The sequence below is a fragment of the Lactuca serriola genome, chromosome 9 (assembly GCF_051521515.1).
Source record: "Lactuca serriola cultivar US96UC23 chromosome 9, Lser_US96UC23_V15, whole genome shotgun sequence".
Lineage (NCBI taxonomy): Eukaryota > Viridiplantae > Streptophyta > Magnoliopsida > Asterales > Asteraceae > Lactuca > Lactuca serriola.
The window spans coordinates 33,093,889-33,107,208 of NC_136416.1; the positions used below are offsets into that span (position 1 = coordinate 33,093,889).

Genomic DNA, 13,320 nt, shown 5'->3' on the forward strand with positions numbered 1-13,320 from the left:
AATATACCATTTAGAGTACATATTAATATTTCAAACAAAGTTAACAGGTCCTTAAATTGAGAAGCATATGCAAACACACTTAGCTTGTATTATAAGTTTTCAAGAGAGAAATTAGTGTCATGGGATACCTTTATCCTTTAATTATTAGCAATGAGGAAAAATAAAAACAACATATCTTTTCAAAGACTTCAACAATGATTTAATTCACAAGGAGCATCGAATCATTACAACACTAAGAAATATATCAAAAACACAAACAGGAGATGAAATCTTCAAAACATAAAGATTAATTCAAGAAAAAGTAAAGATGAAAATTTTGAAATCAAGAAAACATATCTAAATCAGAATCATATATTTTGATTTATACTTACAAGTCTTGAACCCATTAAATCAGATTCATAGCAGAGAATAAAGAATTACAATTTTGATTTATGAGAAACTTCACTCAAAAAGTTTGGAGAATCAATGACTCGATTACAATCAAAAAGCCTGGAGAGTGAATCGTTTTTTCACTCACAATACCGAGAATAAGAATTACAATCAAAGAAATGGGCCATGGTATAAACCCTACTCGATTATATTTTATGATTTGGGGGAACTAGAGAAAGCAAAGGAGAATTGAAAAATCAGTGAAAAAGTAAATCGATAATGGTGATTAATCCCTTATTTATCCCGAGCGACTCCTCGATTTAGGTGTGTGCTTGTCGATTTAGGTGTGTGATTGTGTGAATTGTAATGCGACTTCTGGTGTTACCAAACAATTTACTGCCGATTACTTCAATTTATGCTTGATACATTCTCTTGATTATGCACTTATTTCATTCGTCGTTCATTCTTTCAATTGACGCCTTGAAGTATACATACCAATAAGACCGACTGTAAATTTGATGCCCCCTAACCAATTGATGCCCTGTGCAGAGGCCCTCCCCTTGGGCCTGCCCTGCACAAAAACTTTGTTTCATTTTTTTTGTCAACCAAACACAGTGAGAAAACTCAAAACTCTTTTATATTCTAACTCCTTCAAAAATTGAATTTCATGTGACAAATTCCAGTTCCTTTCTAAACATTGTACAAGAGTAAAATTCCTTTTCTGTTTCCATATGTTTAAAGAATCAAATCAGTTTTGGTCAAATACAATGCAATATGGCAAAAGCTACTTCATTTTTCTACTTCTAAATCATCAATATGACCGAAATCTAGGAAAATAATTATCAAAAAACTATCACTATTCTCCTTTCCTGAAGTTAATCCTTTTGGGTTTTCCTTAAAATTATAAATCAAATAGAAATTCATTACTAAAGTTAGTATCGAAAAAGGCTGACACCATCAGTTGCCAGTTGTGTACATACATAGCCCTCTTGTCCTCCCAGGGGCCCCACCTTTCATGGAAGATAAGTCCAGCACAATCCTGCAAACAATTTCACAATAAGTCTACAATTTTAATTTTAATTTTAACTTCAATTAAAAAAAAATGTCGGAATTTGAGTTTCATATATACCTTCGCTCATCAATCCCACTGTTTATCAGGATCTTTTCGTTGATTTTGGATAATGAGAAATCCATTGGCAAATCAAACACCTCAGTTTCTGTATTCAACAATTCAAAAGCTCCATGAGAACTTTTCTAAGAGATTAAATTACATAAAATTAAAAGCTCAAAAAAAGTTGACAAACGTACGCGTTTTTAGGGTAGCATCAGAGCTTCCATCAAGACCCAAGATTTTCTACAAACAAAATAAATCAGGTTTAACCAAAAACTCGGATCTAACAATGGCCAAAAAAGTAATTTCACCTTAAGCCGTTCATAACAAGCCTCAAGATCATCATTCACCAAAACATGATCAAAAAGGCCGGAAGATTTTCCTTGTTCAAGCTCAGCCTTGGCATTTCTAAGCCTTTTCTGGATCTGTTCTTCAGTCTCTGTCCCTCTGTTTGACCAAATTGATGACTTATTTGGTCAACTTAAAGAATAACAACAACAACACAAACAAACAAAAAACTCAAACCTTTCACGAAGGCGCTTCTCAAGCTCCTCAAATGAGGGAGGGCAAATAAAGACGAAAATAGCCTCAAGAGAACTAGCCCGAACAGACCTTGCTCCTTGAACATCAATGTCAAGGATGCATCTCTACATAATCAAATCACCACTCACTATATCTTAATTCTTAACTACTTCACAACCTCATTCTAGTAAATAATCTTTTATGCAAGATAATTATAACTTTCTTTTTGACTTAATGGACAAACAACAGTTTCCTATAAAGATAAAAGTAATACCTTTCCAGCATCAGCAACAACCTCAACAGCTTATACAAAATAAAAATCACTTAAGGATAAGACTTTACCTGAATCAACATAGACATATCGAAATAAGTTATGATTGTTAACCAACGTCATAACCTCGAAACACAAGAACACATCGTTTACTGAACAAAGAAAGAATCAGAGATTCGACTTCGAAGACGACGTGTTCTTGAGTTTCAGAGGTGATGACATTGCATTAGAATGAACGAGAATCTTCAACCGATTAGGGTGTGTAACACAGATTACGAGTATAGCAGATTCTAAAACTGAGAAACCATCGTTTCACGGATGATGTGCACGATGTTTTTCTCAGTTTTAGAGACGACGATACCGTACCAGACATTGAAGTCTTTTGTGGAAGTTTGTGGAGATTTATAGAGGTGGACGGCGGCAACCTTAGGCTATATTTGCTGAAACCCTAGCCCTCACCTGTACTCTTTCTTTTCAAGAATTACAAAAAGCATCGTTCTAGTATTGTTTAATCAAAAATCATCCTTCTAGTATTGCTTTAATACATCTGTAAACTCTTAGCCCGGAAAGCCAACGGAGTGAACGGAATTGCCTCTAACTTAACAGAATTTTAAGAATTTCTTTTTTTTCTTCTCATAAGTCATAAATCATATACTCATTCCCTAGACATGGTGGAAAAATACACTGGTTAAAATATAAATGAGCTTAAAGTGAAAAAACATGGTTAACATAAAATAAATGGGTTAAAAATAGTAATGATTTTGAAAATGAAGCTAACATGGGTGTTAGCATTTTTTCTAGTAACGCACGTAATCCTATTTTTACTTTCATTTTTAAACATAAAAAATTAACTGTGGTGTAATATGCACCACATGCCTAAAAACTAGAGTATAATAATGTCACTAGTAAAGGCAAAAGTAACTATGCTCAACAAAATGAAACAAGTCATGAAGACATTTTAACATTTATAAAGTGTGTATCGTTGTAGTTCTCCAGTCCACTTTAATCCATATATAAGTCCGTTTATCACAAATTTCAAACTAAAGACTTCGTTTATACCATTTGAAAACACCTGTTGTGCCTTTAAAAGGATCAAGAATACCACAAGTGCCTTTAAATATGACTAAAGACACCATATGTACCTTAGACACTACTTGAGTCTTGATAATAGTTAATTGCTCATCATATGTCTTTAAATTCATCATGTGTCGTTAATATAGTTAAAGATACCTTGCCTCATATGCCTTTGGACACATCTTGTGTCATTAAAGGGGATTTGAGACTCTAGAACTCCACTTGAGTACTTATCACTAAAGTTTCATGTTTAATCTTATCATTATCATTTCAATCATCTCAAACTTCGTTCATAATAAGGGTAACAAAGCAAAGGTATGGAATAAGCTTCAAATTGATTGCACTTTCTTTGTATCTTTTCTATGGTCAAACTGTCTACAAAGCCATGCTTAACATTCAAAAACTCAACAACCTTTCCATATCTTCACCCATTTAACCCCTTAATTGACCCTACTATGCACATTTAGGAGTTCGTTATACTATATTTTAGCTGTAAAATGTCGTTTGACAACAACTTTTGGGATGTATATCTACCTCTTTACCCAACGAGACCATACATGTAAGGGTTTATCTTATTGACTATGGCTAATAATACCCTCAATAGACATCTATTATACACTCCGATATGTAGCATAAAAGTTGTGATTTCCTTTTTCTTTCATTAGATGATGATTCCATTCCATTCTTCGTTATATTATACATTGACAAGTTTTCCATTAAGTGGTGTAATCCATCATTCCATTTTATTTTTATTATTTTTTTATTAAGTGATGGAATTCAAGATTTCATTCCATTCTCAACATTTCCTTGTTCCATTTCCAGCAAGGGTTAGTAAACTCAAATCTGTCACATTTCAGATATTCAAGTTTTTGCCAAAATATGAAGTTACTAATGAGGTTTCAAGCTACAAATCACTTCCACTTATTCCCGATTCCATTTAAAGTTATGATACCTTTTGATGTTTAAGTTAAGGTTATGTAAATGGAATCATCCTTGATAAAATTAGGAATAAGTGAGGATGATTCGGACAAAAAACCCTTTAGATATATGTGACCCATACAAAATTCTATATGACTCGTGTGTAATGAATATTTTTTTCACCCAAATAGACACTATCTGCTCACGCGGCCCGCATAGAATTTTATTTTACCCGCATAAGGCCTATGAATAGTGACAACTTGGAAACATCATAAAATTTTTGTCCATCACTTATCGTTTTCTCCTACATTCATGTTTTACCATAAAAAAGGCTTTGAATCAATAAAATTTCATTTCTAGAATTAAGATCTTAATAAGTGACATGATGGGGAAATTAATAGGATTTTGTCACATCTTATGATGCTTTTAGGTGACATTTGAACTCTCAACCATTCTTGAAATAGAAGAGAAGTATTAAAAGCTACAAAAGAACTTCAAGGTAAATTTATCAGAAGTATAAGTACTTATGTAATGATATGTTTTGGATTTGGTTTTAATAGGATATATATTTGGTTCTATAGTTTACTATATGTATTTCCTTACATTTATGAAAACTATTTTTGTAAAGTTTATTTTATTTTGAAGAAAAGCTTATGCTTTGTTTTTATATGCGTTTTAAAATGCCATTATATGCATTTACTTGTGATGAGATTGATTGATAGATCCAAACACCCTATTTCAACTAGAGATATTCCTTATTAGGTTTACGATAGTCCCTTTTCGGGTTATCCCGCTACAGCAACCACAACCGTATTGAGATATCCTCTGTCATGGGTTTGAGATAGTCCCTTTCATGGGTCAAGGTTTTTTTTTCATGGTTTAACTGCTATTACAAGTTACAACCATATTGAGATATTTTTTCATTAGTTCAATTAAATTATTAAAAGTTTATAACCAAAATTAATTATTCGTATAGAACTATTTATCGTATTATTGAAACAACTTGTTTATTTAATAAAACAAACTTATATTTAACATAAATCAAAATAAATATCCCTTATTTGATTACTGGTTTGGATTTTTATCAGCTGCCCAGTTCTTCATTCCTGCTGTTGGTTTGGGAGATGATAATACACTGAATGTTCAAACTATTGTTGAAAGATTCGCCAATTTGGAGAAGTTTTACAAGAACCCTAATTGAACTTTGAAAATAGAAAATGCTTAAAATTGCTGTAATTGGAAATCTGAGATTGATCCTGTCAAAATTGATGTTGATTACGAAAGTGAAACCCCATAGGAACTTGAACGATGAAACTGGAACCTGAAATAAGTTTCTATCTTTGAACGTAAAAATAGTTTAAATAAAAATTAGCTTAACATGAAAACATATGGTTAACAGAAAATACAGGGATAAAAATTGCAATGATTTTGAAAATGAAGCAAGCATGGGTGTTAGCATTTTTTCTAGTAACACACGTAATTCTATTTTTACATTCATTTTTAAACATAAAAAATCAACTACATTTTTAAACATAATAAATAAGCTGTGGTGTAATTTGCACCACATGCCTAAAAACTAAAAACTAGAGTATAATAATGTCAGTAAAGCTAAAAGTGACTAGCTCAACAAAATGAAACAAGTCATGAAGACATTTTAACATTTATAAAAATGAAACAAGTCATGAAGACATTTTAACATTTATAAAGTTAGTGGGAAGTAAGAAACTCAAAATTAGTTGTGTTGTACCTGTTGATTTTCATTTGAGCAATAACATTGAATTCCAGTACCATCATAAGAAGAAAAGAGGGGAGAAAAGAGGTGACTTTAATCTCACACAAAGTCTATTAACAATGAATCGCACAGGGAGACCCGACATTGAATGTATCCGGAATCGAAGCATGACTCGTCGGGTGTGGATGTGGCCGGAGTTGAAGTAAAGGTACACGAAATTAGGGCTCGCCGGCTTCTACAATGGTGGGGGAAGACTCGTCGGAGACGTCTGTGGTGTACGCATACTCGTCGGCGTCAGCTATGGCGGAATTGAAGAGTCGAATAGCAGATAGGGAAGGGATCGTGACGAAAGAAATGCAGATGAAAGCAGGCAGTGGAGTCGGTGGATGGAACTTTACTGTGGAAGAAAGAAGCAGTGGATATGGATTGGGAAGGTTGTCTACTAAGATGATAGAAGCGGTACCTTAACCCCGGTAAAGCAACCCTCTTTGGGAGAAAAGACGTAAAACATGGAGAGAAGTAGGCGGTGGATCATGAAGATGGCATAAGAGGAGTGGCAGGTGAGGCGGTGAGGAAATACAGAAGCCACGTATCGTGAAGGTTGGCGATGGTGGAATAAACCCAAAACTGAGAAATTAAATAAATCAAAATATAACAGAAATGACCAGAACTGTAACTAAAGACATAAACAGGGGACCATTTATGTCAATTCCTTAGCACATTTACTGTAGCTAAGGAACGATAACTTTAATATATATATATATATATATATATATATATATATATATATATATATATATATATATATATATATATATATATATATAATGAACAATATTACATTATATGGTGTTATATTATATACTATGTGTGACAGTTTAGGGGTGTAAACGAGCCGAGTCGAGTAAAATACTACCAAGCTCGAAGCTCAGCTCGACTAAAATACTCGAGCTCGAAACTCGGCTCGAACTCGACTCGAGCTTTGATTTTAAGCTCAAGCTCGGGCTCGTGAAATACTCGACAGTCTCGAGCTCGGCTCGACTAATACCTCAAAAAAATCAAAATCATTAAATTGAGTAAGAAATATTAAGCATTTCAAATGTAAATGTCCAAACTACAAAAAAAAAAAAAAAAAAAACCACTATTAATCACCTAATATCAATATAACATCAACCATATATGTCATAAATGAATAATTATATAGAAATGACATATATGTTATAAATGAACAATTATAAAGAAATGATATATATGTAAATTACACTAAGCTCGACTAAGCTCGCGAGCCTTACGAGCTGAGTATTTTTGTACTCGAGCTCGGCTCGATTAAGGTCAAGTCGATTTCGAGTATTTTCCGAGTCGGTCTCGAGTTTCTCGCGAGTTGACTTGTCTCACTTACACCCCTATGTGACACCCATGTATTATATGAGTTTATTTAGAAAAAATTAAATATAAAATTTTAACAATTTGAAAAGTTTGAATTTATAAGAAAAATGAGAATTTTTGAATTATTAAAATTAATGAGGTTTTAATGTATTGAATACATTACACATGTAAACCTTTTTTAATAAATACCTTATATATATATATATATATATATATATATATATATATATATATATATATATATATATTACCTTACATATTAAATGAGAAATTTTAATTTAATAAAATGAAAAATACAATAAAATGACAAGTGAAAAATAAAAAATTAAAAAATTCTAGAGAATGACATGCATCCAAATGAAGGAGAAGAGGACATATGACAAAAAGTTCTTTATTTATTAGGGAGAACTTAATCTAAGGTTTAGTGTTATATTTAATGTAGAGATGATTTTTATGTTGTGTTTAATGTTGGGTTGGGATGTTTTTAAGACCACTCATATTAGTGCAATATCAATTTTCTATTTGCAATGTCACGGTTTTTTCTCCAATTACACTCAATATCAATACAATATCAATATTCTTTCAAAGGTTGTCCCACCAACACATCTATAACTACATCATACCTATTTATAATCATTTAGAAATTTAAAACACCCATTTAAATTTAAATTTATTATTTTTAGTTAATAAAATAATTACAAAATATATAATCTAATAGTAATATTTTAACTGTCCAGAGATTACGGAAAAAATATAAATTTACAAAGTTGTGTAACATATTAATTAGTAAATTAGTAAATTAAAATCATGATGGTACTTAAATTAATTTAATTAATTAATCGAATAACATTATAATATAATTTTATATAGCAAGTTGATGAAAGGAGAGACCTACTGCAGCATTTGAAAGCCTTTGTAGCATTTGAAAGCCTTTGTATATCTGCAAGAACTTTTTGGGTTGGATTTAGTTGGATTTCTCATGTCACCCTTATATAGGTTCGCAACTTCATCATCTGCAATGCTGTCGTAGATGCTCTTAAAACATATCTTTCTTATAAAGTTCATCTACTATTCTTATTTATTAGGAAAACGGTAGGAAAAAAAAAACTAACCCATCATCTGCAATGCTGCCGTAGATGCTCTTAAAACATATCTTTCTTATAAAGTTCATCTACTATTCTTATTTATTAGGAAAACGTTAGAAAAAAAAAAAACTCAACTCATCATCTGTAATGCTGCCGTAGATGCTCTTAAAACATATCTTTCTTATAAAGTTCATCTACTATTCTTATTTATTAGGAAAACGTTAGAAAAAAAAAAACTCAACGTATTTTCATCAAATGATTAAAAAAACCACTATATTATTTTTTAGTGTGCTAAAACCCTTACATTTTTAGAAATTCTTATTTAAGATTTTATGACGTCAGAAAAACCTAATATATTTTCATGAGAGGATTAAAAAAACCATTAAGGTTTTATGACTTCAGAAAAACCTAATATATTTAAACCCTTATATTTTAAATTTTTTTTATCTAATGAATTGTAACAATCAAAATGTTGAGATTCAATTACCTAGCATTTTCGGCTATCTAAGATATACCGAGTTCGATGCTTTAAATGATACATTTTGAAAAATATAAGGGTTTTAACGTACAAATAAATAATATAGTGGTTTTTTTAAAACTTTGATGAAAATATGTTGGGTTTTTATAAAGTTTTCCTATTTATTAACTATATATTTTCTTTTTGAACTATTTCCAATTCATTATTTCTCCATTCCAATCTCCTTTAATCACTTATCCTTTGATTTTTTTTTCCAATAATTTTTATAGAAAAAGATGTTCACCAGAATTATTGAAAACAACCCTATATATAGCTAAACTAATAGCTTGTGTGGTCCCGCCCTCTATACAGACCTATATGAGTAGTGATACAAAAACTTTGTTTCATTTTTTTTGTCAACCAAACACAGTGACAAAACTCAAACTCTTTTATATTCTAACTCCTTCAAAAATTGAATTTCATTTGACAAATTCCAGTTCCTTTCTAAACATTGTACAAGAGTAAAATTCCTTTTCTGTTTCCATATGTTTAAAGAATCAAATCAGTTTTGGTCAAATACAATGCAATATGGCAAAAGCTACTTCATTTTTCTACTTCTAAATCATCAATATGACCGAAATCTAGGAAAATAATTATCAAAAAACTATCACTATTCTCCTTTCCTGAAGTTAATCCTTTTGGGTTTTCCTTAAAATTATAAATCAAATAGAAATTCATTACTAAAGTTAGTATCGAAAAAGGCTGACACCATCAGTTGCCAGTTGTGTACATACATAGCCCTCTTGTCCTCCCAGGGGCCCCACCTTTCATGGAAGATAAGTCCAGCACAATCCTGCAAACAATTTCACAATAAGTCTACAATTTTAATTTTAATTTTAACTTCAATTAAAAAAAAATGTCGGAATTTGAGTTTCATATATACCTTCGCTCATCAATCCCACTGTTTATCAGGATCTTTTCGTTGATTTTGGATAATGAGAAATCCATTGGCAAATCAAACACCTCAGTTTCTGTATTCAACAATTCAAAAGCTCCATGAGAACTTTTCTAAGAGATTAAATTACATAAAATTAAAAGCTCAAAAAAAGTTGACAAACGTACGCGTTTTTAGGGTAGCATCAGAGCTTCCATCAAGACCCAAGATTTTCTACAAACAAAATAAATCAGGTTTAACCAAAAACTCGGATCTAACAATGGCCAAAAAAGTAATTTCACCTTAAGCCGTTCATAACAAGCCTCAAGATCATCATTCACCAAAACATGATCAAAAAGGCCGGAAGATTTTCCTTGTTCAAGCTCAGCCTTGGCATTTCTAAGCCTTTTCTGGATCTGTTCTTCAGTCTCTGTCCCTCTGTTTGACCAAATTGATGACTTATTTGGTCAACTTAAAGAATAACAACAACAACACAAACAAACAAAAAACTCAAACCTTTCACGAAGGCGCTTCTCAAGCTCCTCAAATGAGGGAGGGCAAATAAAGACGAAAATAGCCTCAAGAGAACTAGCCCGAACAGACCTTGCTCCTTGAACATCAATGTCAAGGATGCATCTCTACATAATCAAATCACCACTCACTATATCTTAATTCTTAACTACTTCACAACCTCATTCTAGTAAATAATCTTTTATGCAAGATAATTATAACTTTCTTTTTGACTTAATGGACAAACAACAGTTTCCTATAAAGATAAAAGTAATACCTTTCCAGCATCAGCAACAACCTCAACAGCTTCTACACTAGTCCCATAAAGATTTCCATGAACTGCAGCAAATTCAAGAAACTTTCCCGCTTTAATCTCTTCCTCCATGACACTTCGGTTTGTAAAATGATAATGAACACCATTCTCCTCTTTCTCCCGTGGGGCCCGCGTAGTGTGACTAACAGAGAACCCAAACATTGAAGGAAACTCTTTCATTAGCATATTGATTAGTGTGCCCTTACCCACTCCAGAAGGCCCACTAATTACTATTGGTCTTTCAGCATCACCTATAACTCCCTTACTCCAAGCAACTACTTCGGTTTCAAATTTCTTCTTCTGATCTTCAACAAACTGAGTGTCCACCTAGAATGGGATCATGAAATTACTTAAAGATCAGTGAAGATCATTACCATATTTTCATATAACTTGTGGAATTTTTTGGAATACCAACCTCAAGAAACCAAATACTGTCGTTGGATTTGGAATTGGTTTTGATAATCAAGATTCTATCTTTATTCAAGAGTATTGTAGAATGGCCCTTGAATGCCTTTGGTTTTGTTCCTAGAATGGTTGGAATCACCCTTTACATACCAAAAATGAATCTTTAATAAATCAAAACTGTCAAAAACAAAAAATCTAAGTAAAAAATTTACAAGGGAAAAGATTAAAACTCACCAGTTACCAGTTGATTTATTGAAAATACGAACTCCAGTTGATGTCGGATCATTAATCCCACCAATGACATACTGATTAAAACGAAAAGATATGATTCAGAAAAAGGGAATGGACAAGTGATGATGAGATGAGAAGGGCAATCACGTCTTTTTGCATAGAGGAGAGATAGCAAAAAATGAAATTTTTTTACTTTGTATTGAAAGAAGCCTACACCAAGCTTGAAAATTGAAATATTTATATATCAAATGAAATAGAATTAGTTCAACTACATACTGTCTTATTCCCAATAACAGTAGCTGTTTCAAACTCATTTAGTTTCAAATGAAGCCCGTTTGAAAAACTGGTATGCAGATCATCGGCAATGAAAGCTGGAGCTTCACCCTAATTACCAAAAGAAAAGGAAAAGGTTAAAAGGATTGATCAAAATTCCTACTGCATCTTATCAATGCGTTAATAATTGGAGGTTTTGCTCACCATTAGAGCAAGGTTTTCAACAGATTTAAGACCTGAGCAAAGAGAATTATCAAAAATCAATTATTAAAGCAAATGAAACTTATCTCGGTTTCAAGATCTTACAAAAAGTAAACAAAAAGACAAATTTCCAGGCGGTGGAAATTGGAAAGATACTAAATCCATATAACAGACAAAAGCCACTATTATTGAATTGAATAGCAAAACTAGAAACTGAAGAATAAAAATAATAATATCACCATTAAAACCCCAAAACCCAAACAATATTAGACCCTAAAAATCCGATTAACCAATAAAATAAATCATCATAAATGACCATTGAACAGGTTATTTTACGACAGTGCTGAAACAAGCGAAGAACAATTGCTCTGCTTTCGTTTGAAATCTGAAAAAAAAAATCAACTAAAAAAATACTTTTTTGCTAAAATACCCACCAATGTTTTGAATTAAAGGATCATACCACAGATTTGATTCATTTGAAGAAGAATTACCTGAGAAAGGGCAAAATTTGATATAATCTGGAAAAAGAATGTGGGGATGAATTTGAGAATGCGAGATCACTTGTGGAGGTTAAATATGAACGCGGAAGTAACTTGGGATTGGAAAAGTCAAGATGGTTGAGGAAAAAGATGATGAAAGAAGAAACGTAGACCGCCATATTTATGGAGAGAGAGAGAGAGAGAGAGAGAGAGAGAGAGAGAGGATTGGGAAGGAGGCGGATCTTGGCCTCTTGGGTCGTTTGCAGTCCCCCCTCTTTATTCTTTTCTCTTTTTCTATTTACTTTGTTTTTTGTTTTGTTATTCATTCTTGATTTATTTTAGTATAAAATTTATGAAATGATCGTATGAGAGGGGGTGTTTGAAGATTTTAACCATGAAAAATTATGTTTTGATCACAACTTGGATCTCTACAGAAGCCTTAAACTTCTCAAGAATGATATTATCGAGGAATTGAGGTGACAAGGGTAATATTATAAAATCACAAAAAAAAAATATGGTTCCTACTTGCTTGGCTGCGGAAGTGCGAACGATTTAGGCCATTTGGGGGGACATTGCTGCGGAATGAAGGCCAAAACACGAACCATCGAACGATCGAAGACAGATTGTTGTTACAGCTTGTTGCGTTTTTATAAAAAAATTGGTTTTTTTTTTGTTTTTTGTTATTTTTTTGTTATTTTTTTTAAAGATTTTGAGTATCATTATCTTTCTTGAATCAATTATAATTTGGTCATTTCATTAATTTTCTCTTATTTTAGATGCAGTTTGTTATTTAGGGTAAGTTCAAATAAGAATCGGTTCGACTTATAGTTTTGTAAATTTAATACCAAATTCAAGGCCGTCCGGATCAAAACAAAAACCGATTAAATTTGGTTTACAAATCTAGGAAAAAAAGTTTTAAAGTTAAAAATAAAATCTAAAATTAAACTTTCAAAATAAAAAACCAAAGTTTCAAACATAAAATATGAAGTTTCAAACCAAACACAATTTTTGGTGATTTGGTTTGTTTGTGTCCGAATTCCACTGGACCT

The 13,320-nt window shown here is 31.9% G+C and overlaps 2 protein-coding genes across 2 annotated transcripts; both read right to left on the reverse strand.

Moving 5' to 3' along the window:
• Nucleotides 1-1,066: 1,066 nt before the first annotated feature.
• LOC145075517 (guanylate kinase 1-like) lies at nucleotides 1,067-2,419 on the reverse strand. Its single transcript, XM_079021736.1, has 7 exons — nucleotides 2,416-2,419; nucleotides 2,277-2,305; nucleotides 2,006-2,127; nucleotides 1,792-1,927; nucleotides 1,678-1,723; nucleotides 1,499-1,586; nucleotides 1,067-1,408 (listed from the first exon to the last, which is right to left on the reverse strand). Exons 1-7 carry the CDS (start codon nucleotides 2,417-2,419, stop codon nucleotides 1,327-1,329), a joined length of 507 nt encoding a protein of 168 aa, XP_078877862.1. The 3' UTR covers nucleotides 1,067-1,326.
• A 7,017-nt stretch (nucleotides 2,420-9,436) lies between these two features.
• LOC145074339 (guanylate kinase 2-like) lies at nucleotides 9,437-12,518 on the reverse strand. The gene is made up of 11 exons (XM_079020736.1): nucleotides 12,284-12,518; nucleotides 11,796-11,827; nucleotides 11,595-11,702; nucleotides 11,322-11,392; nucleotides 11,098-11,227; nucleotides 10,647-11,009; nucleotides 10,376-10,497; nucleotides 10,162-10,297; nucleotides 10,048-10,093; nucleotides 9,869-9,956; nucleotides 9,437-9,778 (listed from the first exon to the last, which is right to left on the reverse strand). Exons 2-11 carry the CDS (start codon nucleotides 11,796-11,798, stop codon nucleotides 9,697-9,699), a joined length of 1,149 nt encoding a protein of 382 aa, XP_078876862.1. The 5' UTR covers nucleotides 11,799-11,827; nucleotides 12,284-12,518; the 3' UTR covers nucleotides 9,437-9,696.
• Nucleotides 12,519-13,320: the final 802 nt, after the last annotated feature.

Bases quoted from the DNA above. Each gene is read 5' to 3' on its own strand.
- LOC145074339 (XM_079020736.1), bottom strand. The intron at 11,010-11,097 runs GTTGGTATTCCA...ATCCCATTCTAG, and splicing joins ACAGTATTTGGTTTCTTGAG to GTGGACACTCAGTTTGTTGA. The intron at 10,298-10,375 runs GTTTGAGTTTTT...TTGGTCAAACAG, and splicing joins GAGAAGCGCCTTCGTGAAAG to AGGGACAGAGACTGAAGAAC.
- LOC145075517 (XM_079021736.1), bottom strand. The intron at 1,724-1,791 runs GTGAAATTACTT...TTTTGTTTGTAG, and splicing joins CTTGTTATGAACGGCTTAAG to AAAATCTTGGGTCTTGATGG. The intron at 1,409-1,498 runs GTATATATGAAA...AATTGTTTGCAG, and splicing joins AGTGGGATTGATGAGCGAAG to GATTGTGCTGGACTTATCTT.